Below are 27703 nucleotides of genomic sequence, written 5' to 3'. Positions count from 1 at the left end.
TGATGGAAGAAGACTAAGAGAAGAAGTGTAGAGTCGATGGAGCTGGGAGGAGGGAAAGTGAGAGGTAGTGAAGATTGACAGAGAGAGGAATTGGGAGATTGTAAAGTGAGGAGAGAAAAGACTACCAATGAGGAACACAGGGAAAAGGGAAACACTGCCCGCGTGAAAGGAACAGAGAAAGTAACAGCGAAAATGGTTGGAATATTTCTTGAGGGAGTGTAGTAAGAGTAAATTGTTAGAAGTGAATGCGAAGAGTTATTCGTTAAGGAGAGCAGAAGTAGTGAATTGTTCAGCCACCACTCTAACCTTAGCGATCCATGAGCTTTATGTTACAGTCATATAAACGGAGGATATTTCCTGGATTTTCATTTCTTTGGTGAGGGATTCTTTTGGATCTGCTTGTATACATGCTCCCACAATTCGGGATAGAATGTCGTTGATTCTCTGCCAGGCTGACTCTTCTCTGCTGCGTAGAATTGCCGTAGAGTCTTTCCTGCCCACCAGGGCAGAGGAGCAGGATTCTTGTTGCGAAAGCTCACAGGACGGAGGATGGCCTTGTCAGGAACCAAGTCCCCCAGTCGCACCTCGGTCTGTCGAGGAATAGTCGTGAACTTCATAGTGTTAATGTATAGTGTGGCTGTTGGAGGCAGGTTCTTCGCATATTGAATCGTCTGTTCCTTTGAACGCCGAGCAAAAGCGGGGAGAGCGAGGTGCACGAAGTTCACGAATGGAGCAGATGTATAGGAAACGAAAAGCATCGGGAGAGCTCCGCCAACAACAACTGCACAAACGTGTTTAGCTAACGAACCGTCAGGGTAGACAGTCAATCTTACCAGCAGGAGCTAGATACCAAGGAAACTCATCGGATGCAAATGCCGGTGCGACAACCAGAACCGAAACACCAAAAAGGAAGATGGTCGTGATCCGCAACATCCCCAGAAAGATTGTCTTGCCCGTTCCGCCATGGTAGATCAATATGCGCTCAGGGGGACCTGCAACACTCCGTCAGGACCAATGTTCCGGTTTCAAGTTACCACAAAAAGCGTACCTCGTCGAATAGTTGTCTTTGCGTGTGCCGTGGCCGACTGTGGTGAGCTCCGGCCAGCTGTCGCATTGCTTTCCTTCGGTTTCAGAGCTGGGGTCTCATTTTTGGAGAGTCGAAATGGCGTTTGAGTCGTCTTCAGCCGAGAGAATATGGTGCTGTTGAGATCTCTCCGCACACCACGGGGAAGCAACGTGCGCAATTGCGGATGCAATAAGATCTGAGGCCGCATCCTGGGCAATTGCATTGGTCGAGAAGAGTTGCAGTAGCTTGTCGCATTCGAAAATGACGGAATGCGGATGATCTCCGGAACGTGACCCGCGACGGTCTTGGCGCCGATCAGCTCTTGTTGTTGACAACCGGCCAGCTTTCTGTCAACTTTAAACATCCCTTGTTTGAAAGCTGTCATTTATGCTCGCTCCTTTGTTGGAGGTCTGTTCGAGTTCGGGCTTATCCGCGGTCGTCGCTTGAACAGGGATCGTGCTCCTTGTTAGCATTTGGACCTCACCATGTCTTCTGTTAACGGTGGTCTTTTCCGCCCTTTGCTTTCGATAGGCATTGCCCTCTTGTACTTCTTGCTTGCTGGCCAAGCCTACGAGGAAATCTCCGATAACACACTGAATGCCCTTCCACGTCCGAACAATGACTTCGACATTCATAATGGAGCACTATTGGCGCCTATCCTAAGGCCTCGAGTCTCCGGGACGGCGGGCTCTGCAGCCGTCCTCCAGCACTTTGCGGACTTCTTCCGCACGACCCTGCCAAGCTGGAATATCCAATTCCAGAACTCCACGTCGACAACGCCCGTATCGAAAGGAAAGGAGGTTCCCTTCGTAAATCTCATTGCGTCTCGGGACCCTCCGTGGGCAGCTCCGGGCGACGTTGGAAGGCTTACACTTGTCGCGCATTATGATAGTAAATACTCGCCGGAGGGTTTCATCGGGGCAATTGACAGCGCCGCCCCTTGCGCTATGCTTATGCATTCCATGAGGAGCATCGATGCGGCCTTGACAAAGAAATGGGAAAAGATGCAAGCAGAGGGCAACACCGACTCATCGTTGGAGGAGCAAAAGGGCATCCAGGTCATTTTCTTGGATGGAGAGGAAGCATTCAAAGTATGGACCGCAACGGATTCGTTGTACGGGGCGCGTTCGCTCGCTGAGCATTGGGATTCAGAGGTAAACCCTGCTATGTCGACGTACAAGACTTCTCTGTCTTCTATATCTCTGTTCGTTCTTTTGGATCTCCTCGGCTCTAAGAGTCCAACTATCCAGTCCTACTTCTCATCTACACATTGGGCATATAAGAAGCTTGCTCAACTGGAGAAGCGATTTCGAGACCTCAAGCAATTCAAGTCCTCTGTTGATGCATCTCACCCAGCATGGTTCATTGATATGTCGAAGTCAGAGCATGACATTACCACATTCCTCGGCATACAGGATGACCATTTACCGTTCCTGGAACGTGGTGTTGAAATTCTACATGTCATCGACGCTCATCCCGCCAAAGGATTCCCAGTGGTGTGGCACAATGAGAAGGGCGTACCGGACGATGGCGAACATCTGGATCTAGCTACCGTGGAAGACTGGAGCCTGCTGATTACAGCATTTGCGGCCGAGTGGATGGAATTGGAGGGTTTCATGCCCCAACCCAATGATGGAGCGCCGCCCGCAAAGAACGTTGACCGTTTGAACAAGAAAACTGAGCTGTAAGATATACCAAAATTAATTCCAAGTGGTTTTATATACTGCCTCCGAGGCCCTAATATGTACAGTCTATGTTACATATGTTGCGCTTCTAGCTCTATATCATGATGAAACGTGCTGATGTTCGTGTCGCATAGCTCTTAATGGCGACTTTCCTGCAACGATCCTTTCGCCCGGTCTTCGGTGGATCAACGGGGCACGCTTTTCACCAACACCTGTAGAAATTCTTAACAAATGGGAACAGCTTCATGCCATCTATACCAGGTTTCCTAGCATGTACCCAGTCATTTCGACGAGGCCCCATGCCGGCTGCAGGGCTGCCCGAAGCACCGCGGGACCCGGGCACACTCCCCGTAACCCCCAAGCAACCCCAAAGGCTGCTGCACCGGCGACAAATCTCCAATCAATGTCCGCCACAGTGGCTGTTGGGAGTCTCCAAACGTCTGCCAATGTGGGCGGTGTCGGTTTGTCACCCAGTCCGTTGGTTTTCTGTCCCGGCTTCGCGGTCAAAAAGGTAATGAGCGAGGGTCCGATTCCGAAGAGAATTATAAGAGCCAGCGAAGGATCGAAACGGGCTAAGTCGGTTGGAAAAGCGAAGAAACGCAAAACCTTTGCTGGGTTTGCCATTCCGGAGAAGAAGAGGCCCATGCCGAATTGCAGCCCTGCCAGATAAGAGAATAGTGTTCTCGATTTCTCTGATCTATCCAATTTCTGTGGCACAGTGAACCAGTTGGTGACGAATGTGAGGGCGGTAGTCCCGATCATGAATATGAGCTCCGCTGTTGACGGATATACGGGAGTATAACAGGGCACCCCAGACGGACAAGGAGGGATGTTCTGGCCTCCTGAGACCAGATTTGCCGTGAGCAGGGCGGATGTAAAGAAGATAGCCGTTGCGATGAAGGAGCGCGGCGACAGACGGGATAGACCACAGAGCATGTGGCCAGATGTACACCCTCGACCATTCTAGTGTGGGCTCTCTGTTAGCTTTTCTTCGGCATACACATTTAGATTTGCATGCATACATACCTTTGTCCCCCAACCCAACAAAAACCCTGTGGCGAGCGTAGATGCCACCGATGCCCAAGAATTCGGCCCCGGCGGATACAGCGGTATCAATGAAGGCACAAAGAGATAAATAGGGACAACGCTAGACAACAACCCAGCAATGATGGGAACATTGTCCCGGGTCGGACGCAAAACAGATCCTGACAAAAGCGACGAAATGCCAAAGACCGCGCCATTGTGAAGAAGAAGACCCGATGAACTCTGAAAGAGCAGCAAAGCGCCCAGGGACGTATGTACGGGTGTGAACATGGCAAAGATCACCAACAATGGTATTGTACGCTATCCAACTTTTTCAAGACAAACATATAAGATTTCACGGTAGATTACCACGCTATCCCAAGAATTGAATTCTAGAAATCCATTTTCGCACACATAGCACGACCTCCCAGGATAAAGTAAAAAAGGAAGATACCAGCAGACCGAGTAGAATCCCAACGAACAACAATCAATCGGGAACAAAGAATTTCACTTCTCTCACTCGGGGACCACTGCGATCCATCCCTCTACCCATTGCGTCAACCCTCCCTGTGGTCCCCGAGGGCCAGAGAAAGCAAAAAGGAAAAAAAGGGAAAAACCAAAAGTTTAACCGTAGTATTCCATAGATAATATCCCCCGTGGCGAGGGGAAAGAAATTCTAATACAAGAAGAAATTACTCAAAAGCCCAAGATCTCACGTCCTGGGACAACATAGTAATTACAAGCATCCCCCAGAAGTATAGAATATTGAACTAGTCCAACGGTAGTACTAGTAGTACTTTTGTTCCCGCCTGTGCAGGGGATCTTGTTCGAAGTTCTCAAAGGGGATAAGTCTCATATCCGCATTCGGTATCGGGTGGTCCCCGAACGGGCTTAGGAGAGTCGGCTTGATTCGGGCGAGAATCAATCGGCGACAAACATCGTACCCATTTGTGACGGCATTTCCTTGGTTCCGGCCAATGAGACCGGTTTCTTCTGGAATGGTTCGGTAACTTTGTATTGAACGCTGCGGATATCGAATCCGGGGTCGGCGATACCCACGGCGTTCTAGAAGGGCGTTTACCTACTACTAGTAACTACTAATACTCTGTAGTATGAGACTGGGTGTATCGGCCGGGATGAGGTCGCCGATGTGTGTGTATGTGTGTGTATGTGTGTGTGTGTGTTTTTTTTGTTCTGCGTGAATGTTGATTTGGTAGAGGGGGTGGCGGAGCCTTTCTTGTTCTTTACTGCTCATTTACCATTGCCTTGCATTTGGGTTGCCCTAATGCCAGGAGTGAAATTTAATTGTCCGCATATCTTAGCTGTGGAATTTGTGGATGCGGAGGGATACCCGAGTGGTGAGGTGTCTGCAGGTGGAATTGGTGTAGGAATGTGTCTGTGCTGTCATATTTGTGGGTCTGCATACCTGAATGAGTGGCTTGGAGAGCTAACAGTAAGTTATGTAGTATCTATTCCATGATATTTCGCACTTAAACGGTCCGGAGGTATATTCACTTACGTGCTATATGTATTTCTCTAGAATTCTTTCCGCTCATAGTCCGTCTAACAGAATTTCTGATAAACAGTCCAAATACATATAGGCTAGGAGTAGTAGTCCTATGGGCTTTTAAGCTGGTATGTATTGGTTGGCTTAGCACTTAATAACATTATAAAAAGAAAAGAAAAGAAAAGAAAAGAAAAGAAGGAAATGGCAACACAATAACGATAATAGTCATGATGGTGATGGAAAGGTGGAATTGTGAAAGGAGAGTCAGCCTGACACAGAAGGAAACACATTTTCTGTACATAAACCAGTTTCCGAGGAAGATGAAAATATTATGGATGATGTTCATCCAGTTTACCTCTGTATAATTTGTTAACATCCACATAAACATTGCTTCCCCTCATAGGCGTAACTTGATTGTAGTTGGAGACAGGGACGGCGCATACTGGTCCGCCCATTCCATGATGGAATTGACTAACGCTTCAACTTGCTCTGTTGTATTTTCAACGTGCATCATGACTCGAACCCGCTCCTTCGCCATAGGCACAACGGGATACCGCACTCCATGCGTGTGCATGCCGCGGTCTAGAAGCCATTTCTCGAGTCTATGGCTGTAACCTGGCTGTGTGATGAGTGGGATGATGGGTACAAGGAACGAAGAACCTTTCACAAAATGGTCGGTGGTGGGAATGCTCAGGATTCCGGACCTTCGAACATGTTCCCATTGGGGATGGTGGAAGAGGAGGTCGTAGAAGTGGTAAATCCGGTCTTGGAGTTGCTTTCGACGCTGATAATGCCAATGTGTATTAGCGTTGCAAAGCTTCAAAAGCTGTATGGAGAGGGTTACGCTTACCCAGTCACCCTCTTTACTACTCATGACAGTGACCGCAGCCTTGATGGTGGCAAAGAAAGTGAAGGCCGGGGCTGTGGTGAACATGAAGTTACGGGCATAGCTAACCAGATATCTTTTAATCAGACCGTTACAGAGAATAATACCTATGATTGGTTAGTCGAAGGTTGTTGGTACCGGCATAAAGATCCTAGGGGCAGGAAGCCTACCGCCACCGGCTCCAATGGCCTTGCCGAAGGTGTGTAACCTGACAGCAAACTCATGCTCTAGACCCAGCTGACACGCTAGACCAGCTCCACTTGGCCCGACAATACCATGGGAGTGTGCCTCGTCAAGGATCATGACAAGATTACCTTTCGGCAAGGCCCGTTTCGCTTCGTTTACGATCTCAGCCACGGGCGCCACATCCCCGTCCATGCTATAGATCGATTCAATCGTCACGAAGACGGTATTGAGCCCATCGGCAATTGCTGGCTCCAGTAGCTTGACTTCCTCGAGAACGTCATACAAGGAGTGTGGGTCGTTGTGCGCGAATGGTCGTATGATGTGTGCTTTTGAGGAACGCATGCCATCTCGCGTGCTGGCATGGATCTTTGCGTCGTGAATAATGGCATCTCCCGTCTGCGGAAGCGTCGCATGAATCGCAACGTTGCCCTCATATCCGGAGGGCAAAATCAAGCCCTCGTCTGCATTATAGAAGTGGGCCAAGTCCCGTTCGAGCTCGTCGATATATTGAGTGGTTCCGCCTAGGAGACGGCTGCCACCGGTCCCAATAGCAAAGTTGGGATTTCGTGCAAGCTCCCGGAGAAACTCCTCTCGTGTTGCTGCACTCCCACCAAGGGAAAGGGTGTTGTTCGAGCCGAAGTCAACACAACCAAGCTCGTCGGCTGGAGCTGTAAGCTTGAAGATCTGACCTTTTTGGCGGCTGGGGTCAAGTGCCGCCTCAAGGTTCTCGCGGTATGCAGACGGAAGGGCCATAGTGGGCTCGAAAACGTCTCTAATATGATGTGTCTCTAAAGGGAAAGAGATCGTCTTCGGGTAGAAAGAATGTGCCATAAACAGAACTGGAAGAAAAAAAATAATAATAGAAGAAACATGAAACGGGGAACGGACAGGCACCTGGCTATGCTTTATAGCTCCTTCAAAGGCCGCCACAGCTAGGATTGGATTGTGGCCTCGGTATGCATTGTTCTACAGAATTCCACGTACAGCTGGATTCACTTTCCAGCACCCACCCTGAAAACAAAGGTAATGTCCCTCATACGATAGCTCAGCGGAACTATGGCTCAGGAGGGCAATCCCTACCTTGCTCGAAGCACACTATAACTCATTGCCACATTTATTGGAGCAATCGAACAGTCCAGGTGAACGAGACCAAAGTTTAGTCCGGTCTTGTACCCCATCAGAGATGGGCACAAATCCCGGTACAAAGGGCCCACCAGCGTTGGGACATGCAAAACACATCTAGTGAAACCTTTTTCAGTCTTTCCATGACGCATTCGTCCAAGCCAGGCCACAGGAAACTTGGTTGGACCGGGGTCAAAGTGCGTGTCACTGGCAAAGTCGAAGTTTTTCGCGAATTCTGTACCGTCTTTGCCTCCACTGAGCAAGGAGCCAATAACTCTATCGTGGAGGCCACATGAAAAGCCAATACAGACCGTGTCAGCTTCCACTTTTGGAAGTCACTCGGTCATTGTGTGATGTCAAATGACCATTGTTGACAGTGCGCCGGGGGTACAGTGGGAATATACAAAAGTAAACCAGATAAAGCTGAAGCAACACAACAGTCATTGGTTAACCATACATCGTATACTGGTAGCATATGACCGTAGAAGCACATTATGGTTCATGAGATTTGGAGATCAGCATCCGGCGTTACATATCAAAGACATACACTGCCCCGTTGGCAGCGGCGATAGGCCACAGACAACTCTCCATTTTTGGGACCGAACCACTGACCTGGGATCCTATGCTATCATGTCTGGAGTGCGTTGAAAGAGGGTCCCCACCTGGTCCCCTGGTACAACGACTTATGCAGTTGAGGCCCTCTCGGCCATTGCGATTGTGGCCACCGAGCCGAGGAAAAATGAAAGGTGGATACAATCCCCGTGGGCGCTGACCCATCTCAGGTCCAGACTTCCTCTCCTAAACTGACCCTCCACTGAGAAGGGCTCCGCTCGTCCTGTCATACTACTGCCTCTGGATCCCAATACCTAGGTGGTAAGGTAACTAGCGCCAATTCCGCTCGGTGTCGCCGACAGGCTCGGCCGAATTGACGGGACGTTATTTCGGTGCAGGTAGTACCAATTGGCGTCGTCTCGATTGCCTTGTATGGGCTTAGAATCAGGACAACCAATAGGGGAAAACAATAGAATAAACCAATACATGGCCAATGATGACTCTCATGACGAGTCTACCCTTACCAGAGCAACAGGGTGCGGGGCCAGATCCCTAAGAATGCGAGGTCGTCTCTTTAGGATGACGTGAGAGTTTTGGTCCAAGATAGACTCATGCTTGTCGTTTCTGACTCGCGGACAATGGTCTGTGTTCAGGATGTAGTGACCAATCGACTACCTCGCGTTTGAGAGAGCCGCATTCAGTTACCTAACGATCCACGTCTGCTCTCCCAGGAATTTATCTGTCTCAGTTGAACGAATGAAGTAAAGATCACTGTACCAGGTGTCGCTAATGCGTAGTGTATACAATGCCGCTGGATATTAATTGAGCATTATCGTCTGTAAGAATTAATTAAGTACATGGAAAGCTCACCACGCCAAACTGTCTAAATCATATCAAAAGGAAGGATCTGCGTATGAGGATCGAGTGGATGACAGTCCACACTAGGCAGGACTGTAATTGGAAGATCCACACCCACTGTGTCTGGGATTTACACCGGGAATTAAAAGAAAAGAAAAAGGAGAAAAAACCCGAAAGAAGAAGACTAAGAGAGTAGGAAAGGTGATAATGCATCTCTCGGGGGAACTTTTGGTGGTTCCGAGGTGTAAGAAGACTATGGAAGAGAGACTATCATTTACCCAACAAGTAGCGAAAGTATATGCAGACCAAAGTTCCTGCCCTGCTACCATGTGTGAATATGGTTCTCTCATAGACTCCAGCGAACTCACGCGCCACCACCAATGCACTACTTTTCGAACCATACGCCATTGTGTCCCAAAGTTGGTAAGTCTTTGTTCAAAAGCACGGACAACACATTCTGAGTGGTGGTGCTAGTGAACACAAAAGGTATTTGAATTCGTTCTAATTCGCGACCCACCCAGGCAACAGAGACCCAGACATTGCGATCGCATCGGAGCTATCAAGCAGGTTTTCTTAGATCACGATGTATATGTCGGTTCATACTAGTAGGTATAAGGGGCTTCTGCTCAAAACCCAGCTCAAGAAGATGAGGTCGAATTGGATGAGTTTTCCGCTGGTTTAAGTTTCCAGAGACTTTTACTGACAGGTTTAAGACTGGGTGGTAACACAACCGAACCGTACCCAAACCATATCAAAACGTTGAGGCTATTCCTATCACACACACTCTCTCTCACACACAAAAGAAGGCAACGGAGAGGAAGTCTACCCAGTTGCCAATCAAGCCTGGGCACACTCCATAGAGAGGATCTCTCCAAGTGAATACGAGATTCTCGTCATCGATTTGTGAGAATTTCAGTTTGGAGGGCGCACAGACTTGCCCAAACATATAAGGCTGCGATCAGGTGGCAGATCACTGACTCGTAGCCATACTCCAAAACCATAATTCAACCTAGTCGCCTTGATAAAATAGTGTCTGGGTCCCACCTCACTCCAGTGATTGGGCAAATGCTAATGGGAGAACCATTTGTTTCACATCACCTGGGAAGAAAACTCTCTCGGGCTGCTTGTTCACTGCGCCGCATGCCATAATAGGAAGGCGGGTAATGGATGAATTGAACTATCAAGTTGGTCCAAGCGGGGAAGTTGATGTGATATCCCGACTTAGAAGTTCATATGTCTCGCCTGCTGTACACCTTTTTACTTGACTCAGCTGTTGTTTCGAGGCACTTGGTTATGTTTGTTGTAGAGTGAGCCACCATGATATCTACATGACGCAGGCTCCGCACCGGGATGACGAAATCATAGAACTACACGATCTCTTGTTCTGTTACGAGCAATCCACACTCACCAGGTATCACCAATGAGACATTAGGATAATAAAAATCAGAAACCGCTAGTATTGGACAATGGAACTCGATACAGTCCCTTTATAGTTTATGAATGAAGAGCTTAGCCCATCCACTACATCTGCGTTTCCTGGGAAATACGAAGGTGGGTCAACGATACATCTGGTCTATACAACTGGTATGTACAGTGTGGTATGTGAAACTATGCTTCTCATACATGTTTACTTTAGCAAAGTACTGCACCGCTAGCTATGGAAAGCTATTCTCATCTATCTGTAGTGTGTACGGACTCCACATATCTGACTTTGCAGCTCTCATTTCAAGCAATTTAGCATCCGGATGGGCTTGCGCGCATTACAGAGCGAAGATCATTATCCGTCGATGTGAAGCCTCAAAATATTATGCTCGGTAATCATTGGTAGAGTCTAACGATATAATATAACCTCTTTTTTTTTTTTTTTTTTTTTTTTGGATTTGTCCTGTAGTCGTTTTGTAGCTTAAACTGAAACACTTGGTGGCAATGTCTACTTGCTTCTAAAACGCTTACCTGTAAAACACCACATGGATATACCTATGCTAAGACATGCACCGAATGAGCTTCACATATTCTTGAATGTCTGACTGGTGTTTTTGTATCTTGCACTAAGAGAAAACCACTAGTCAGTGAGTTGCACTGCGCCGTTTCCTGACTGGGAATAGGACAGAAGTATGTAATCCTGGAGCGCTGTCAAAGTACAAAAGAAGGACATAAAGAAGCCATCTTTTCACGAAGCTGCCCACCAAGACGTATACTATGTGTAAGTGGGTCCTTATTCAACTAGTGCAAACACAACTCTTTGTCTCATACGGACTATTTCGTGGAAGGATCCAACTATGGGTGCCATCATTCTGGATGTCACTAATTCTAGACTGACCAACCTGAATAAGGGGTTTTCTGATTTGATAGCATGGTCTAGAGAGTTAATAGAAGAACTATCCGATCGCCGATGCACGTTTAAGCCAGCACTTCGATATAGGGGAGAAAACCCGCGAGAACCGAGAGTACTCAAATCCCGGCTCTCACGCTCTGGACCCAGTTAGCAAGCCGGTATAACTACCACAATATTTCTAGGTTGCTCATTGTGAGGCGGTGTGGAATCACTATTCATGTTAGTAGAAGTTCATATAAAGCGCCATGGTCACCATCGAAGTATATTCCAGATTGGGATAAGTTCTTAAAATGACTGAAGTTCTCCAATTGTTTATTCCCCTACCGCCAAGTATATCTCGTATTGCGCGTTCTCTGCTGCTTAAAGAATGTCTAGTTCGAACGTCGGTTGGGCTACTCCATTATCAATGCCAGATATTCAGATGGCTATACCGGCATCTCACACGTCCTAGAATATTGGTATTCATAGCAATTGCAATTGACATATCACTCTATCCAATACTCACACTCCATGCTGGTACAAAATGGGCCTGGATAGGCCATGTGGTATTGATCTCATATAGGTAGCCTTACTTACCGTTCTCGTCACTTAGGTTGCCGTTTGATACCTTTACCAGGGCCCTGTTTTTCATCATTTTCTGTTCTGCAAAAGCTAGAAAGGCAGCATCGGACACAATTGAAGGACGTTCTAGCTAGGCATTCCAATCAGATGGCGATCTTTTATATTTTCTTAAAAAAAAAAGAACAATAACAAATCTTCCAGATTGCTGCACTGCTTCACTTCTATAGGTTATACATTTGCGCAAGCTCAGACAAACACCGGCTTTCCGATAGTGTTTCTCTATGGGACCAAGACGAGGGCAGTAGCTGCGATGGCAGGGTTTCCAAAAAGAATGGACTGCCTCAGATATGGGCCTTTACGTTGGGTTAATTAAGACTTGTTTCTCGGCTTTTTATCGGGGATATTGTCATACAGGCGGAGCTCTTCCATAGCCGTAGCGGATCCTTCATCAACTACCTACGCCCGGCTCCACAAGAAATGCACAGGTAACGACGATATAACATACAAACTCACTGCTCGGGAAACATTTCCTGAAAAAGATTTACGTCCACCTGAATCTTTTGTAGCTCCGAATGATGGGTCACGAAATGGAAAATGGCACGTCGTGTTGTGAATGGCATTCAGAACTTGTAATGCTTGATGGTCAGGTGCTAATTACAAATGATGAAAGGCAACCATTCTATCACTAAAGTTGAGTCCTTCGAGAAGTTTAACTCATACGTATACATATACATATACATATACATATACATAGAGGGCTGCTTTGCCTTGAGCCGTGGTGATCCGCGCATCTAAAACCCTGCAGATAAGAATCTGACATGATCGCGGATACCATACACGCTGTAGAAGGCTCTATGAGTGACTTTGAAGAATTAACTTTAGTCACACCCACATATATCAGACGGATGGGAGAACCACGTGGAAAGTGCATCACAATCTATCGTGATCGGTGGAAGCTTGCACGTGGATCTGGAACGTGAGCCGGTAGAAGAGCCGGGTTTCGTCGGCTCAAGAGCCCCCTGGATTTTGGGTCCCTAGTGTATCTCGGGATTCTTCGTAGGTTTTGAGAGCTAGGTGGGGATTTCGTAAGGTGGCTAAAACTGGGTCTATATCTTAAAATCGTTCAACGCCGCTGGACATCCTATAATATAGCCTATGCATACATACAAAGACACAGCGTAGATTATAGCGCTCAGGATACCGACCGATTTACAGTTTGATCTCAGTGAGTATCATTGAGCATGGTAGAGTAGGTAAAAATCTGTGGAATGACCGAGACCGCGTGCTTTGGTCTCAAGCAGGTGGGGGAAAGAAAAAAGCTCCCCACTATCAGTTGTTTATTTGGCTCTCGGACACTTTCCGTACGCTTAATCTTATCAATCAGCGGGTTCCTGTCTTAAGGTTACTACCAATCAATGTCGCTAATTCCCACACTAGATCAACCTGGGTGTTTTTCCCAAATTTTAGGGCCAATTATTCTCTCTCGTGTTTCTAGATTGACACACCGGAGGAATACTCCATTTGGACATAGCTATTATTACGCACCAAGCTCGCTGAAATTTAATCTGATAACTTTGGCCCAACGGAGTTTGGCCGCTCGCTGCCACGCCACATTCCGGGGCTTTTCAATAAATACTACGTCGATCCGTCATGTCCGCCCTCGACATTCACCCGATTCCTCTACATCCAGAGCATCTTGGAGTTACGCTGGCTGTCGACTCAAGCAGAGAACCACGCCCTGTCTGAAAAAAAAAAAAAAGCTTGAATAGTATCATGGAGGCTCCTGAGAAGCCGATTGCTACGGCTACAGTTGACGAACCTGTTAAACCTTCGTCACCGGCTCAGGATCAGCAAACAGAAGAAGATGGAGATGGAAAAAAGCCGCCACCGTTGATGGCCAAGCTAATCGCCGTCTTGCTTATCTCCTTTATTAGTTTTGGTTCGTCTTGGAGCTCTGGTGTTACAGGTGCTATGAAAAGCACCATTAAGAAGGTATGTACCTTGCCTATAGCACTAATCAACACGAACATGACCTAACTTACGTCAATGTAGAAAATGCGTATCTCGAATACCCAGTTTTCCCTCCTCGAAGCAAGCGAAGACTTCATGGTAACCCTGCTCATGCTGGGTAGCGGCATTGTAACTGATCGAGTGGGAGGTGCCGGTTAGTAGATTTGTGCTCGACCTAATGGTAGGAGCGCGAACTAATATGTGTTTAACCAACTTAGAAATGATTATCTACGGGAATGTCGTCTACACGATCGGCTCCATTCTGGTTGCGGCCGCGACTACTGTTCGCTCGTTTAATTTCATGGTCGGAGGCAGAGTTATCCTGGCGCTAGGCGATATCGCAACGCAAGTTGCGCAATACAAAATGTTCTCGTCGTGGTTCCCTCCTAGCAACGGTTTTGCCTCTACGCTTGGACTTGAACTCGCCATGCGGAAGGTATATCTCTCATCCCTTCCTTTGCAGAATGGAAAAGGGCTTAACTGGGTTACTTAGATCGGCGGTTTTGTTGGTAAATCGACAGCCAATCCAATTGCTAAAGTAGGCATCGTCCCTTGACTATATTTGAAGCTTTATTAATCGATGAAATAGAACACCGGCAATTTTGCCTGGGTATATTGGACGTCGGTGTTTATGAATTTATTCACCAATGCCGCAACCGTTGTTTTCTGGCTCTATAGCCGCTACTGCAATCGACACTACCAGGGTCGGCAGGACACGGCGACTGGAGAAGTTCTAACTGAGAAGAACAAGAAGTTTGAGCTCAAGAAGATCTTTCAACTTCCATGGATGTTCTGGTGTATTTTAGCGTTTTCGCTGTTCCAAACAAGTGCTGCTCTGGTCTTTAGTCAAAATGCAACCGAATTGGCGGAGAAACGGTTCAACGTAGACTCGATCAAGGCTGGCTGGTATAGTGCCTTGTCGCAGTATTCTGGTAAGCAACCCCAGGTATGTCTGCTATATCTGTGCTAACTCTTTATAGGGTTCTTTCTAGTGCCTTGTTTAGGCGCATTTATCGACATTGCTGGAAATCGGGCAACTGTTCGTAAGTACAAATACGTGACTACACTATATAACCCATTAAGCTCACTATGAATTAGTGTGCGTTTGCGGGGCCGGTATGCTTCTATGCATGACGTTAGTGAACTTTGCCTCGTCCACAGCAGGTACTGGCGCAGCATTTGGTATCTATGCCATTGCATCTGCCTTGGGCCCAACCACTATTATCGACGGAATCCGTACCTCCCTATGGCATCAGTCCGTGTTTGGATCTGCATACGCAATTAAAGTGACAATGAACAACGCGTACGTTTAGTATATCCGTATCAATGAGAACTTGACTGACAGCTTGACAGAATGAATATCATCGTGCGAATCATTACAGGGGCGCTCCAAGACGCAGATGATGATTCATACCGCCGGGCAGTGCGGGTATATCTTTTCTTAGCAGCGTGCAGCGTGGCAGTTGGCCTGGCAATTTTTATTGGAGCCATGCTGACCGATGAACTGGGCCTCTTGCAGTGGACTCGGAAGAAGAGACTTACCTATGGCCCCGAGATTATCGACCGCATGAGGGAACGCAGTTTAGTGACGCATGAACGTCGCAGCTGGTGGATCTCGTTATGCTGCTTTAGTGCCCTTGTCCTTCTTATACTAGGAAGTTGGTCAGCATATATTTGGGGAGCAGTTACGGGTCACAATTCTTAGTAGTTTATGTAGCATACTAGTACCTAATGAAGAAAGCATCTGTCCTTGTTTCACTGTAAGACGAACCCCATTGACATATAAAACGCTACCATAGCATTCTTAGTGAGGTCTTAGCACGATTTGAGTCCTCAATGTCCAGTATGAACAAGTGATGCATGTGTTGTTCAGAGAATGCTGAAAGGTGCCTAAGGCCCTAAAGTTTCCTAAAAAGGTAGCTTCGTATTGCCCCCAGCGGTGTCACGGGGTCATAGCCAATCATATGAGAGGAACTCGGATAAATAGAGTTTCGGATGTGGAGGAATGCCGCCGGCCTGTTTAATGTTAGCCAACATGATGTGATCTCCCTAGGCATCTCCCTCGATATCTTCATTGTGTGTAGTCGGCTGACTCGAACTCCATCTTTCTCGGTTGTTATTGGACTAGCCCTTAAGCGACTACAGGTAGTTGTTTCTTCTTAAATCATCATCGACCCAAAAGGCTCTATGCTTTTAGTCGCGGGTTCCCTCCCCGGTCTATCCGTACTGCGTACCTCCGAAGTATTCGGTATACGCCTTTCTTCGCAGATATCTTGTCAAGTCGATTACTTTACAAATCACCAATCATGATCCGAAGCAAACCCACTGAGGCACGGAATACAACAAATGAGGAGCCCCGAAACTTCGACGGTCTGTGGTCATGTCACTTTTGCTTCTCCGCTTTTCAGCGGTACGATCATCTTAAGCGCCATATAGCTACACGTACGTGAACCACCTTCGCATCCCTAACTACGTAGCTGGCTAAAAGTAAAAAAGATACATCAGAAAGGCCCTATCAATGTGAGTTTTGTGGCTCACCGTATAAACGAGGGTACGTTCTTGGCTCTCGCCGCATTTAGGGCTTTTAGGCAAACTCTAGCGATGCTGACGCAGAATACCCCACAGGGATGCCCTGCGGCGCCATTGGAAGTCATGTTCTGCTCGGATAGAATCCGGTCAGTGTATACCAGAACCACGCCATGGTGGCAAAGAAAAGCACGCGTGTGATGGCTGTGCAAAAGCAAAAAAGTCATGTAGTGGAGAGCTGCCGTGCTCGGAGTGCTGCACCCGCGACCGAATATGCACTTACCAACGTCTCCACCAAAGTGAGGAAGTGACCTTGCAAAGTGGATCTAGCGAATCGAGTCAGGAACAAAGCCCACCGATCGACAAGCGTAGCTTGAACCATTCGACCTGGGATCTTGGGCTCCAGACGTTCTACCCAGGCAGAGACGCTTGGTTTGAAGCCTATGGCCGTTTAGTTAGCTCAGGGAGAGTACCATCTATGCCAGACCCTGGAAGGCTTCGATAGCATATGTTCATTGTGGGCAATGTTTGAGTTCGCCCAAAGAGAACAGAAATTGTTCAAATCCTACACAAAACGAAGCCGATTCGCCGAGGTAAACTAAAAAGGTCAAGCTAAAATGTCATGCCTACAAAGAATGTATGTTACATCTTGCTCGGCACCTGTCAATTCTTGAGGTTGTCTTTGCGTTTATTGTCATGCCGATGAACTCCGCAAGCATTGACCTCTTCTTCGGCCTTTTTTTTTTTTTTTTTTTTTCCTTTGGAATCTGCAATGAAACCATGTGAACGCACCTGGAACAATGGCACCTTCAATGTAATAACTTATTATTACGGGCATCCGTGCTTCCCAGTGAACCACTGGAGCATGAGGTGCGGATACGATCGTCATATCTCCGCATTCATGACCTGGCGGATTACCTCCACAGCTATGCCGGGGCACTTTACCACGGCATCAGCCGGTTTGAATATTAATCATTCATTGCTAATTCTTTAAGAACATCTCCATTATATAAAGGTTTGTTCTTGGCCTGCCAATACCTTGTTTATCCAAATCTCTCCTTACACCTGAACTATATATTTTTTTGTTACGCATATTGAAGGACTTTGTTATAATCAAAAAAGATGCCTATCGCAACTGGTGTTACAGAATCCCAGGCTCATTTTAACAATTGGCCAAATGATCAAGGCGTAAGTAGTGGTGGGACTGTTTGCATTGTTCATATCCATGCTGACCATAGGCAGTTTGACGCAAACTACGAAGAGAGGTCCCCTATAGAACTCGCGGTCACCGGCTGCATTCCATCTTATGCTGCAGGAGTGCTCTATCGCACAGGACCAGGCAAATATAGGGTCGAAAGGGAGAGTGGGGACACATTCCAAGTATCTCACTGGTTCGATGGCTTCAGCGAAACTCATCGATTTCAGCTTGTTGCCCCAGATACTACCCACTCTTCCCTGAGAGTCTTCTACAATTCCCGCTTCTCGACAGATTATTTGATCGAGCAAGCGAGAAAGACCGGCCGCCTTGAGAAAATCAGCTTTGGCCAAAAGCGTGATCCTTGCCAGACAGTATTTCAGAAGGCACAGAGCGAGTTTAACCCTGATCCCTCCTCAGCCAACGTCGGCGTAACACTCTCCGTCAACATGCCAGGGCTTAATAAGACTATGGATGGAAACCAGCGGAATATCGGACGCTGGACCGGTTCTTCAGGGATAAACACTCTGTATGCAAAGACAGATTCCACTTCCTACAAGAAGCTCGACCCCGAGACCCTTGAACCTGTAGGCCTGGCTTCACAAAAGGATCTACATCCTGACCTGGATGGGCCTTTGTCGGCATCCCATGCACGTTCTGATCCGATAACGGGGGACGTTTATAATTTTAACCTCGCTTTTGGCAAATCTTCGACCTATCGCGTCTTCCATGTGTCCGCCTCAACAGGGAAAACTACAATCCTTGCTACATTCGAGGGAACACCTGCATATCTCCATTCTTTGTTTCTCTCAAAGGACTATGTTATTCTATGTGTGTGGAACTCTCATATCAACCCCACTATGCTCGAGAAAGGCAGCTTCTTGCAAGCCATCCAGTCATTCGATGCAACCCGGCCTACCAAGTGGTATGTGGTGGACCGCACGCAAGGCCAAGGGCTCGTCGCTACATTTGAAAGCTCTCCGTTCTTCTGCTTCCATACGATTAATGCCTGGCAAGAGTCTTCGGCAAGTGGCACCGGAGTGGACATTGTAGCAGAGCTTGTCAGATTCGATAACACCGATACGTTGCACACTCTATACTATGAGAAGCTCGTTTCTTCATCGGCCGAAGCGAAAGCTCATGCCCAGATAAAGAAAGACACTTGCCGCTCGGAATTTGCCCGTTTCCGTCTTTCAAATATCCCTACTAGCCCTAGCACCGAGGTCAAGACAGCCACCGCTGAGCGGATGTCATGCAAAGCCTTCTCTCCCGAGTTGCCAACTATGAATCCAAAACTGGTCACGCAAAAGCACCGATACACGTACGCCATAACCGCCCGCGACGAATCGACTTTCTTCGATGGAATAATCAAATTCGACAGTCAAAGCAAGGAAACGCTTCTGTGGAACCACCACGCCCAGTCTCCCGGAGAGCCGATTTTTGTTCCCCGTCCGGACGGCCTAGAAGAAGACGATGGAATCCTCCTCAGCGTAGTTCTGGATGGATACTCAGGCAAAAGCTATCTGCTTTGCCTTGATGCTAGAACATTAAAGGAACTGGGTAGAGCACATGTCAACGGACCTGTTGGATTTGGGTTCCATGGCCAGCATATTCCTGCTAATGGAGTGCCTACTGGTGATTACTAGTCGACCTTTCGCCATGCTTTTTGTTTGCATTAATTTCTTTTGTTCATTCTAGCTTGAGGCGAAAGGTTGAATGTCGCCTGTCCGCTCTTTTATATAATGGCCTTTTGTTTATCAATGGAGAGTCTGATATGACATTGTGAAGATTGACTTACTGCTTCATATAACGTTCTATGCTCTGCGCAATGCTTCAATCGTATATTATTCGGAAGTGCTCTATAGGTACGCTCAACTCGCATGAGTCAAGAAACCTTCAGTAGCATAATTTAGGGATTAAGAATACCATTGGACCTGAACGCTGCGAACATCTAACTCGCAAGGTTTTCCAGCCATCATAGCATATCCTAGGTTTTCGCACGGATGACGAAACTTATCAACAGATACAGTATCAACAAACCACCATTTCGCAAAATGCCCTATGATAATAGAATTAGTAGATTAAGATTATTTTTTTATAAGTATATCCGTATCTACATATGTCCTCCACACAGATGTGTTATAAACTAATTATTAGGCTCCATCCACCACAGACCGACATCATCATAATCATCTAGCTCAGCTCCCACTTGCAGTCCGAAGCCTCCACATCCCCACCATCACCAGTCGGGAAACCCTTGTACAGACAGTACCCATCTTCCTTGTGGAAGTTCGCAATAACATCCTGGCCATCATCACTGAGAACCCATTGCACGAACTCCTGCGCCAGTTCCTTGTTATCCGAGTCCTTGGACGTGATGATATCGGCCGGATTGAGCAGTTCCTCATATTCATCGCCGCGCTTGTAGATTTCCAGCTGGTCCGCGAGATCCTTGTCCGTGTTGCTGAGTGTGAGGTACGTTCCACGATCGGTGACCGTATATTCCCCCAGCTTGATCGAGGCCGTCAACGCCTGGATCGGATAGTCCATGTACTGGTGATACCATTTGGAGTAGGCGATTGCCCAGGGAACCTTTTCTCAAATCACCGAATTAGCATTTTCCAATCCTTCCAAGCATAGAAATACGAAATACGAAATACAAAAGGGTGGGGAGTGAGGGAAAGGGCTGTAAAAAAAAATTAAAAAAAAGAAAAAAATAAATAAAAAATTGAGGAAAAAGACATACCTGCCCAATAGCAATCCACAACTCCGAATCCTTAATATTCGTCGCCGACTTATCAAACCGACTCAAAAACCGCGCGGTTCCATTCTCCCCCGCATTATATAGCTTCGAGAATGTCTCCGTGATATCATCCTCATCTTGGATATCGGCGGTGTTATTCTTCGGCCCAGCCAGGTAGAAGTGATCACGGAAGGTGTAGCACGGTCGTTCCTCGTAGTCCTGGCAGTTGTTGTCACCGAAGCAGGGGGTCGTGGTATTCTCGTCTTTGTATTTGCAGCCGGAGGCGAAGCCGTTGTTGATTGCGATTTGCTCGGCTGTCTTGTGGTATGTGATCCCTATGTCTACCTTTTTGGATTTCAGGTTGTTGATTGTTTCGGTGGTGTCACCTTTTACCCATTCTATGGTGAAGGCTTTGCTGGTATCTTGGCAGTTGTTGGTTTGGTTTTTGATGAAGTGGGTGGCTAGTTCTGTGGGTGGGAGTGTTAGTTTGGGTGGTTTGGGTTAGGGTTGTGCGTTAGTATGCAGGTACAAGGCCGGGCACGGCTACCTTTGACGAGACCACTTTGGCCGGCGCCTCCGTTGCCGATGCGGAGTTTGATGGGGTTGTCGCCCTTGCAGCCGCCATCGTAGGTGTCTGCTGCGGCGAGGCTGTTGTAGAGGGAGACCGCGACGGTGGCTGTAAGGCTGAGGGAGGACGAGAAACGCATGGTGATGGGTGGGCGTGGGATCTGCGCCGGTGGGGGGGAGGGGGAAGGAGATGCTGGTTCTACAAGGGAAGAGTTTCAGAGGGAATAATGGCATGGTTGGGTTAGTTTATATACTGTCCTCTTCTTTACATCGGCTGAATAGCCTTTGCGAACCAAGACTAAGAACACAAATAGAACGAAACGGGAGGGTTCAGCAACTTCAGCTGAAGGAGGGCCCAATGCAAGCAGCCTTGCCAGATCAACACAATGGGTGCTACCTCGATGGGCCGCAAACCAGTGGGCAACCATGCTTCATTTCTCTCGAGTGGAATCCATTTATAAGTACAAGTGACCGTGCCAGCCATTTCAGTCGTTCACTAGGATCTCTTTTCCGATATGATCGGCGACCGACTGCGTTGTTTTGCCAGCTCATCCGAGGGCTGGGCGTTGCGATCCGGCAGTTCGAGGTGAAACTAAAATTGGGTAATAATTCCCTCAAGCGCCTTCGGTTTATGGGAGTTGCCAAGGGTCTCCGTAGGCTATTTGTAAATAAGTTTGGGCTACGGGAGAATTTGGCTAAGTGTAGATAGGGGAAAGGATTGTCAAACGTGCTATGGTGGAACACGACTTAGGGTTTTGTGTGGTTCAGTACCCACCGTGGCTTTGACTGGATTGTGGAGTTCGGCGGGATATCATTCATTTTGACAAATTGCCAGAAGGAAAAGAAAGAAGAAGAAGAAGAAGAAGAAGAAGAATATTAACAGGGTAGAACCTTTCCGTGAAAGGGGGCATTGATAGACCTTGGTTTGAGGATACGAGTCCTTCATATCTAGAAAAGCGAGAGAGCAGTCATGGGCCGTGATGGAGTTCGTTCAAGATTTCCAAAGCTCCACCAGTTTAGGGTCATATTTGCTAGTGTACGGGGCTAGAAGCCTAGCAACTTGGCACATTTGTTGTAACTACCCTATACTTAAAGTTCCTTACTGAAATGTATATCAAACAATATAGTCTCCCAACTCCGATGAAATCTTTCCTTTGAATCCGATAGTCGTAAGAGAATCCCAGCCATGACGGGGTTTTCCTGCCGGCCAGCGATTGTCTCACAGTCTAGAACAGCCAACACATGTACTTCATTGTCTGGAAGATTGGAATCCTTAAACTTAGAAGTCGTGCTACATACTAGCCTATGTGCAGTGATTGAATGGATAGACACCAATGGTAAGGTGATTCGCAGTCCAGGATTCGTCACTTCATAGGGCAGTTTCCTGCGCCTAGTCTTTGGTGCGAGGTTGGAAATGAATGGAAAATCGGCGACAGATGTGGGTGAGGTGCCCAGGATCTGCCCCAGGGAGAATCATATCCACACCAGGCAAGGATACTCATGTCGGTTGAAGTTCTGATGATCTCTTCCTGTAGACGGCGGGAAGCATTTTCCCCTTCGCCATAGAGAAGAGGTATATGCACTTAGGTTGCCAACTCACAATGAGGGGTTGAGGCAAGGCTGCATGCAGATAGTAAAGACATGTCTACACGCAGTAATGATCACGCATAAATATAAATTCCCCCACAAAAGTCGAGTCAGCGCGGACCTCAGATTTCCGTGAACCTGTAATATTGATAGTTACTTGGAAGCAGTCTGTGAACTGGCGAGTCAGTATACCGAATGACTAAGCCAGACTATAACATCATCTCGCTCGCTCGCATGAATGCTACAACAGTCCATCTAGTCTAGGATCAAAGCCTCAAGGCTTACTTACATATCTTCGAATGAACAGCATTACTAAAGCATGAAGCGTTATCGCGATTCACGGCAAACATCGCCACCATTCACACTGCCAACCATAGAAGACAATGATATCCCCAAACTCTCCAGCCTTGATGCACCAGTATCTCCTCCCAGGAAAAGGTCCACAGCAAAGGCTAGACATTCTAGTAATGCCTCATCAGAGCCAAAAGTCTCAGAGCAACAAGCAGAAACATTTACCAATAAAGAGCGCCACGATCTAGCCGCCATTGAAGCAGGCCAGGTCGAAGTCACAGATCACCTATCCATCTTCTCTTCACGACTCAGTCAAGCTGCCCGTCCTGCAGTATCACAGTCACCTCGATTGCAGATCCCAGACTGGGTATCCCTGTACCAGCGCAACCAGTCTCCAGAAGGAAGACACTTCGTTATTCATCAGCATGACCACCCCATTGCTGGACCGCATTATGATCTCCGGTTGCAGTTCTCGGACTCCAGTTCTGTTAGCTGGTCCATCATGTATGGATTACCGGGTAACCCTAACAGTCGACGGCTGAATCGGAATGCGACGGAGACGAGGGTACATTGTTTATGGGTGTGTATTCTCTACCCCATTTCTATATCTGCATTTACCATGCCATAGAAACTAAAGGGCACCCATAGAACCATCTCATCGAAACCGCGTCCCCCCGAACAGGAAGCATGATCATCTGGGATACAGGAGAATACGAAATTCTCCCCTACCAACCTGAACAAACGCAACCTGAAACAGACGACTCCCGTTCCGACAATTTATCAGACACATCCATCTCAACCGTAGACTCAAAAACCGATAGTGAAAAACTCTGCCAAGCGTTTCAGAACGTATGTTCGAAAGCAACCCTTCTCTTTTTTTGTTAAAAAAAAAAAAAAAAAAAAGGAAAAATGTCCTTTCCCTAGATTTCCGGAACACTAACGAAATCAGCGCAAAATCCGCCTCCGTCTCCACGGAACAAAACTCCCCCAAAACTACACCATCATCCTCCGTCTCGACAAAAACATAGACTTCAGAAGAAACCCCACCACAACCCGAAAACGGCGTCGTCGAACGATTCCAAACCTTAAAAGAGGGCCTAGTACATCGTCCTCTGATTCCTCGCCACCTCCATCTAAAAGTGATTCCACAGGGACGCCAGCTCCTGGCGTTTCGGATCAAACTCTATCTGCGTCTGAGACTCCTGGTGGGGAACACTCGGATGAAGAAGATGATGTAGACGAGCAGATTAGGACTAATAATGCCTATCCGGGGGCTATCAACTCCATTGGGTCGGTTCATCAGCGGAGATGGTTTGTTACTCTTGATCGGGTGAATTCGGGGTTCGTGGCTGAGGCTGGGTCTGGGTCTGGTGGGAAGAGGTGGGTGAGGAAATGGGATCCTGGGACGGGGCGCTTGTTGGGTTTTGAGCCGTTTTATGTTCGGGGGCCTGAGGTTGAGAGGAGTGTTGTTACTGGGAGGCTGGGGAGGGATGTTTTGGAGGATGAGGGTGTCGAGGGTTTTGTGCCTAGACGGGGGTGGAGGGCCGTTTTGGAATGAGTATTCTGTTTGTTGATTTTAGTTTGTTTATAGATAGGACGCTGTTACAAGTATAACTAAGACTAGCATTTAGAAGACAAAAGTGTCTCTCTGTTTCAAGTATTCATAGAATAGTCTAGTAACAATATAGCGGATTAGAACATGGACACATTCGCCTGCTATGTCTGGTGCATATATGCAGTCAACCCAAGAATACTTGCACAATAACCTCATTGCTCCATCCTGGTTCCAACTTCATTTCCTTCCATGCCGTCAGGATATCCACGGCCAGTATTTTGGACTTTTCATCATCCCCTTCCTTCCAAACAGTCTTCCGTGGTACAGGATAACCAAGAATTGTGACCATAAAGTTGTCCTCAATACTCCAATCAGGCAGGTCAGATATATAGATACCCAATGTCCCAAGCGCTTTCAGGCTGATATCGAAGCGGAGGCGCCCGTTCGCCTCCACGTAGATGTCAGAGCTCACTATGGCGGCTGCACCAGTCATTTTTCCGAGCAATCCTAATACTGCAGCGTGCGTAGGATTCGATTCGCTGGTGTCACTAGAGTCTTTGCGCTTCAAGGTGAAGGACTGGATGGGGTATGCGGTCAAGATCTCCCAGCCTTTATCTTCTAACACCACCCCAACGAGCGCGTGTCGGTCGATTGGCCTCATGAGGTCTGTTATGGTGCCACTTGTGTGAGATCGGACTATATATTTCGTATCGTAGTCATCATGAATACCCGGAAATTCTTGCAGAGACACCAAGCTGGTCTTCCGATGATCAGAAACGTTAAAGAGGCCCAGAATCCCACTTCCAGTTCGAGCCCAGCCCGTATAGGTACCCACCCGCAGTACTTGGCCAGCACTGTAGTCGTGGTACATGTCAATAGTACGGCCTACTAGACTAGGACGAAGGATTACCGTAGTTCCCTGGGTAGTCGGGGCTGTTATTTCATTGATGATGGAGATGTTATGGTTCCCCGGTTCATCGGTGATATAGATTGGGCCGCCGGAAACGCATCGTGCAGCTGCGTGGAAAGAGGCATATGGATGACTTGTTTGGAACATATCCCAGTCAGGTAGGACATTCAAGTAGCGGGTGAGGAGTGCGTTGTGGGCATTGCAGAAGACATGCCATGTATGAGACGCTGGCACCTCTGGGAAGAAGTCATCAGAATTCCGTAGTGGAATAGTAGGTTTGTTAGTGGGTAGCTGCGAATTGAAAATAGCCTGAGGAAACATTGACATGCACGAGATAGCCTTGGTTCCGAAGTATCTCAGGGAGGATATGGACCAAGCATCCTGGTAGGCCCGGGTGAACTTGCGCCGATCCTCTGGATCTTTCAATAGGTCAAGAAAGAATTGAGCATCGGTTTTCACGGCATCGACACCAGTAGAGGCAAGATAACTGTAGAACTCGTCATAGAATTGTTGAACATCATCTGGGTCAATGGCAAGTAGTGACTGCTTCTCAAACGCCTTGGCAATTGGACCCCCCGCTGCTGGATCTTTAATCTTCACTTCTTTCGTTTTAAATTTCTTAGCTATATCACCGTCGGGTGAAATACCACCCCAATATCCGAACAAGGCATGCCACACGCCGATATGCTGGATGTTCGGATGTTTTCGGCGGATAGCCTCTACAGCCTTCTTTAGTCCTCGAGGAAACGCATCTGGATTGGCTTCGAACTGTTTCCATCTCCGCTTGAATTGGGAATCACCTTCATTGTCTAGAGCTTGCCAGTTATCATCGATTATAAGATTAGAGATGTTGATTCCATGGGACTTCATTGTATCAAGAGCATCGAAAATCATTTTTTCCGTTAAATCTTGCCCTAAGCCATTCCATGTGCAGTATGTCAGACCATCGTACCACTCAGACAGCCATTGTGCCTCGGGGTCTTTTTCGACTAGCACGACATCGTCCCCTGGAGGAGACACTGGAGTTGGAATCTGATCAGTAGTTTCTGTGCCATAGGGCCGAACAAGCTTCCGCGCCTCATAAATCACTGCGCTTATTGCTACCTCAAAGTTGGCTGCTGTGGATGCCAGTAGTTGAAGGTCTGATGCAGTAGCATTGTCATTCTGCGACTTGATCACTACCTCACCATTATCACCGGACCCAAGGACAGTCAAAACGCTATTTATGCCCGAAACAGCCAGAAGTACTACGTGCTCCCCATCATCTCGAAGGAACGAGCAAAGAATGGCGTCTTCTGTTATTCTAAACTTTCCTCGTCCGTGTCTGGGTCCAAGCCACGGAGTCCATACCCTGACCAAAGCAAAGTACAGCATTGTCCGAGAAGGCACCCCAAGGACGACATTAGTGAATCCAGACTGATTATTTTGAGCTGGACCAGCCTTTCCAGAAATATGCCACAAAGTTGATCCAGGGGCCTCACTTTTGCGGGACTCGACTTCAAGATCAGGCGAGAGGCCATCGAAATACTTGCCAACCCCCTCCTTTGCGGATGTTAGAGAGAGCTGTGCCAGATTGATATCTTCTTGTTCAGGCTCTCTTGCGGAAAACACCAATTCTCCATCCTTGGAGTTCTGCTGTTGATTCACCCATTGCCAATCGTTATCCTGACTGACCCTGTACCGGACAGTAAACTGTGCGCAGCCTCCATGTGATGGTAGCGGGATCTCTCCGCAAAACACATGGCGATAAAACTTATACTCTGATTGATTTATGTTCATGAGAGGCACCACCGGGCTTGAGCTTTGCTGAAGAAGAAAAGCACTCCATTCAGGGCTCGTGATGTTGTGCCATATCTGAGCTTCCCATGGCTGCTCGGGGAGTGAATGGCTTGATTCTATCACGACAGTAAATTGAACCTGTTGCAATATTAGAAGATAGGATTATCATGATGTAGTGTAAATGTATACCGTATCATCTTTCCCGGGATTTAGAGCTTGTTGGACTCTCTGGGGGCACGTTACTTGCCCCAAGGGAGGATAACAAGTGATTTGAGAAAATAAGCCCATCTGCGCCGGGCGAATAAATTGGGCCCGCGATTGATTTCTAGATGAACCTGCACCCTCTTCTGGATTGTTTGATTCCTTTCCAGTGTTACACTGCATTGAATGTGGTGTATTTGTAAAGCGACTTGGCTGGGGTTGGCAAGGGAGATTCGAGAGTGAGCGCGTTTATTAAGATCATATCCTATTTCACCCGAGCAGGGAAGGTCGGCGGAAAAGTCGGTGATCGATTTAATGCGCGATGAGGTGTACAACGTGCAAAACAACGTCCCTTGAAGTGGCGTGAGGGGAACAGGTTTAGCTCTGCTCTTCTGCTCCATCATTGGCTTATATATCTTCCAATCACGGGAGGTATTCTTTGCCCCAATTTGGAGTCTTAACTTATATCAATTCAATATGACTACAAGCTGTGTCAGTCAAGTGATATCAATGGAAATCACCTGTCACACCCCGTGACAGATATATTTGCTTTTTCTA

General features: G+C 47.4%; 10 protein-coding genes across 10 annotated transcripts; 5 read left to right on the top strand and 5 right to left on the bottom strand.

Annotated features, from left to right (window-relative positions):
* Nucleotides 1–153: 153 nt before the first annotated feature.
* Nucleotides 154–1430, bottom strand: BDV27DRAFT_165709 (uncharacterized protein; the record flags this gene model as incomplete). The annotated part of the gene is made up of 3 exons (XM_032074005.1): nt 154–781; nt 834–992; nt 1049–1430. The coding sequence occupies 3 exons, from the start codon at nt 1428–1430 to the stop codon at nt 366–368; spliced, it is 957 nt and encodes a 318-aa protein (XP_031926129.1). The 3' UTR covers nt 154–365.
* A 5-nt stretch (nt 1431–1435) lies between these two features.
* Nucleotides 1436–2962, top strand: BDV27DRAFT_11799 (glutaminyl-peptide cyclotransferase family protein). The gene is made up of 2 exons (XM_032064728.1): nt 1436–2750; nt 2886–2962. Exons 1-2 carry the CDS (start codon nt 1552–1554, stop codon nt 2890–2892), a joined length of 1206 nt encoding a protein of 401 aa, XP_031926128.1. The 5' UTR covers nt 1436–1551; the 3' UTR covers nt 2893–2962.
* Nucleotides 2963–3003: 41 nt separating this feature from the next.
* On the bottom strand, nt 3004–4065 carry BDV27DRAFT_159165 (YeeE/YedE family protein; the record flags this gene model as incomplete). The annotated part of the gene is made up of 2 exons (XM_032072832.1): nt 3004–3714; nt 3778–4065. 2 exons carry the CDS (start codon nt 4063–4065, stop codon nt 3004–3006), a joined length of 999 nt encoding a protein of 332 aa, XP_031926127.1.
* Nucleotides 4066–5406: 1341 nt separating this feature from the next.
* Nucleotides 5407–7678, bottom strand: BDV27DRAFT_165707 (aminotransferase class I/II-fold pyridoxal phosphate-dependent enzyme). The gene is made up of 3 exons (XM_032074004.1): nt 6338–7678; nt 6132–6274; nt 5407–6065 (listed from the first exon to the last, which is right to left on the bottom strand). Exons 1-3 carry the CDS (start codon nt 7182–7184, stop codon nt 5679–5681), a joined length of 1377 nt encoding a protein of 458 aa, XP_031926126.1. The 5' UTR covers nt 7185–7678; the 3' UTR covers nt 5407–5678.
* A 5875-nt stretch (nt 7679–13553) lies between these two features.
* BDV27DRAFT_165703 (putative MFS transporter) lies at nt 13554–15496 on the top strand (the record flags this gene model as incomplete). The annotated part of the gene is made up of 8 exons (XM_032074003.1): nt 13554–13773; nt 13834–13945; nt 14010–14227; nt 14285–14329; nt 14381–14723; nt 14772–14834; nt 14890–15094; nt 15145–15496. Coding segments are annotated over 8 exons (1558 nt in total), but the record flags the coding sequence as incomplete, so codon positions are not given.
* Nucleotides 15497–15883: 387 nt separating this feature from the next.
* On the top strand, nt 15884–17063 carry BDV27DRAFT_11771 (uncharacterized protein). Its single transcript, XM_032064719.1, has 3 exons — nt 15884–16233; nt 16288–16342; nt 16417–17063. The coding sequence occupies exons 1-3, from the start codon at nt 16098–16100 to the stop codon at nt 16820–16822; spliced, it is 597 nt and encodes a 198-aa protein (XP_031926124.1). The 5' UTR covers nt 15884–16097; the 3' UTR covers nt 16823–17063.
* Nucleotides 17064–17075: 12 nt separating this feature from the next.
* BDV27DRAFT_130511 (carotenoid oxygenase family protein) lies at nt 17076–19388 on the top strand. Its single transcript, XM_032067429.1, has 2 exons — nt 17076–17505; nt 17560–19388. Exons 1-2 carry the CDS (start codon nt 17440–17442, stop codon nt 19156–19158), a joined length of 1665 nt encoding a protein of 554 aa, XP_031926123.1. The 5' UTR covers nt 17076–17439; the 3' UTR covers nt 19159–19388.
* Nucleotides 19389–19705: 317 nt separating this feature from the next.
* BDV27DRAFT_165702 (uncharacterized protein) lies at nt 19706–20962 on the bottom strand (the record flags this gene model as incomplete). Its single annotated transcript, XM_032074002.1, has 3 exons — nt 19706–20104; nt 20259–20722; nt 20803–20962. 3 exons carry the CDS (start codon nt 20960–20962, stop codon nt 19706–19708), a joined length of 1023 nt encoding a protein of 340 aa, XP_031926122.1.
* A 1766-nt stretch (nt 20963–22728) lies between these two features.
* On the top strand, nt 22729–24258 carry BDV27DRAFT_159160 (uncharacterized protein; the record flags this gene model as incomplete). Its single annotated transcript, XM_032072831.1, has 3 exons — nt 22729–23265; nt 23349–23549; nt 23650–24258. 3 exons carry the CDS (start codon nt 22729–22731, stop codon nt 24256–24258), a joined length of 1347 nt encoding a protein of 448 aa, XP_031926121.1.
* Nucleotides 24259–24345: 87 nt separating this feature from the next.
* BDV27DRAFT_11761 (putative raffinose synthase protein Sip1) lies at nt 24346–27551 on the bottom strand. Its single transcript, XM_032064713.1, has 2 exons — nt 27134–27551; nt 24346–27082 (listed from the first exon to the last, which is right to left on the bottom strand). The coding sequence occupies exons 1-2, from the start codon at nt 27326–27328 to the stop codon at nt 24440–24442; spliced, it is 2838 nt and encodes a 945-aa protein (XP_031926120.1). The 5' UTR covers nt 27329–27551; the 3' UTR covers nt 24346–24439.
* Between the last annotated feature and the right edge of the window lie 152 nt (nt 27552–27703).

This window comes from Aspergillus caelatus (genome assembly GCF_009193585.1).
Source record: "Aspergillus caelatus strain CBS 763.97 unplaced genomic scaffold BDV27scaffold_124, whole genome shotgun sequence".
NCBI lineage: Eukaryota > Fungi > Ascomycota > Eurotiomycetes > Eurotiales > Aspergillaceae > Aspergillus > Aspergillus caelatus.
The sequence above is the reverse complement of the archived record's forward strand: the minus strand, read 5'-3'. Positions and strand labels throughout refer to the sequence as shown.

What these genes read in the sequence shown, in the direction of transcription:
- BDV27DRAFT_130511 (XM_032067429.1), top strand. Translation starts at nt 17,440, where the DNA reads ATGCCTATCGCAACTGGTGTTACAGAATCCCAGGCTCATTTTAACAAT. An exon ending in ATTGGCCAAATGATCAAGGC is followed by an intron (nt 17,506 to 17,559) that starts GTAAGTAGTGGT and finishes GACCATAGGCAG; the next exon opens with TTTGACGCAAACTACGAAGA.
- BDV27DRAFT_11761 (XM_032064713.1), bottom strand. Translation starts at nt 27,328, where the DNA reads ATGCAGTGTAACACTGGAAAGGAATCAAACAATCCAGAAGAGGGTGCA. An exon ending in ATCCCGGGAAAGATGATACG is followed by an intron (nt 27,083 to 27,133) that starts GTATACATTTAC and finishes ATATTGCAACAG; the next exon opens with GTTCAATTTACTGTCGTGAT.
- BDV27DRAFT_165707 (XM_032074004.1), bottom strand. Translation starts at nt 7,184, where the DNA reads ATGGCACATTCTTTCTACCCGAAGACGATCTCTTTCCCTTTAGAGACA. An exon ending in GGCCATTGGAGCCGGTGGCG is followed by an intron (nt 6,275 to 6,337) that starts GTAGGCTTCCTG and finishes AACCAATCATAG; the next exon opens with GTATTATTCTCTGTAACGGT. An exon ending in GTAGTAAAGAGGGTGACTGG is followed by an intron (nt 6,066 to 6,131) that starts GTAAGCGTAACC and finishes TGGCATTATCAG; the next exon opens with CGTCGAAAGCAACTCCAAGA.
- BDV27DRAFT_11799 (XM_032064728.1), top strand. Translation starts at nt 1,552, where the DNA reads ATGTCTTCTGTTAACGGTGGTCTTTTCCGCCCTTTGCTTTCGATAGGC.
- BDV27DRAFT_11771 (XM_032064719.1), top strand. Translation starts at nt 16,098, where the DNA reads ATGATCCGAAGCAAACCCACTGAGGCACGGAATACAACAAATGAGGAG. An exon ending in TAAGCGCCATATAGCTACAC is followed by an intron (nt 16,234 to 16,287) that starts GTACGTGAACCA and finishes AAAGTAAAAAAG; the next exon opens with ATACATCAGAAAGGCCCTAT. An exon ending in GGCTCACCGTATAAACGAGG is followed by an intron (nt 16,343 to 16,416) that starts GTACGTTCTTGG and finishes AATACCCCACAG; the next exon opens with GGATGCCCTGCGGCGCCATT.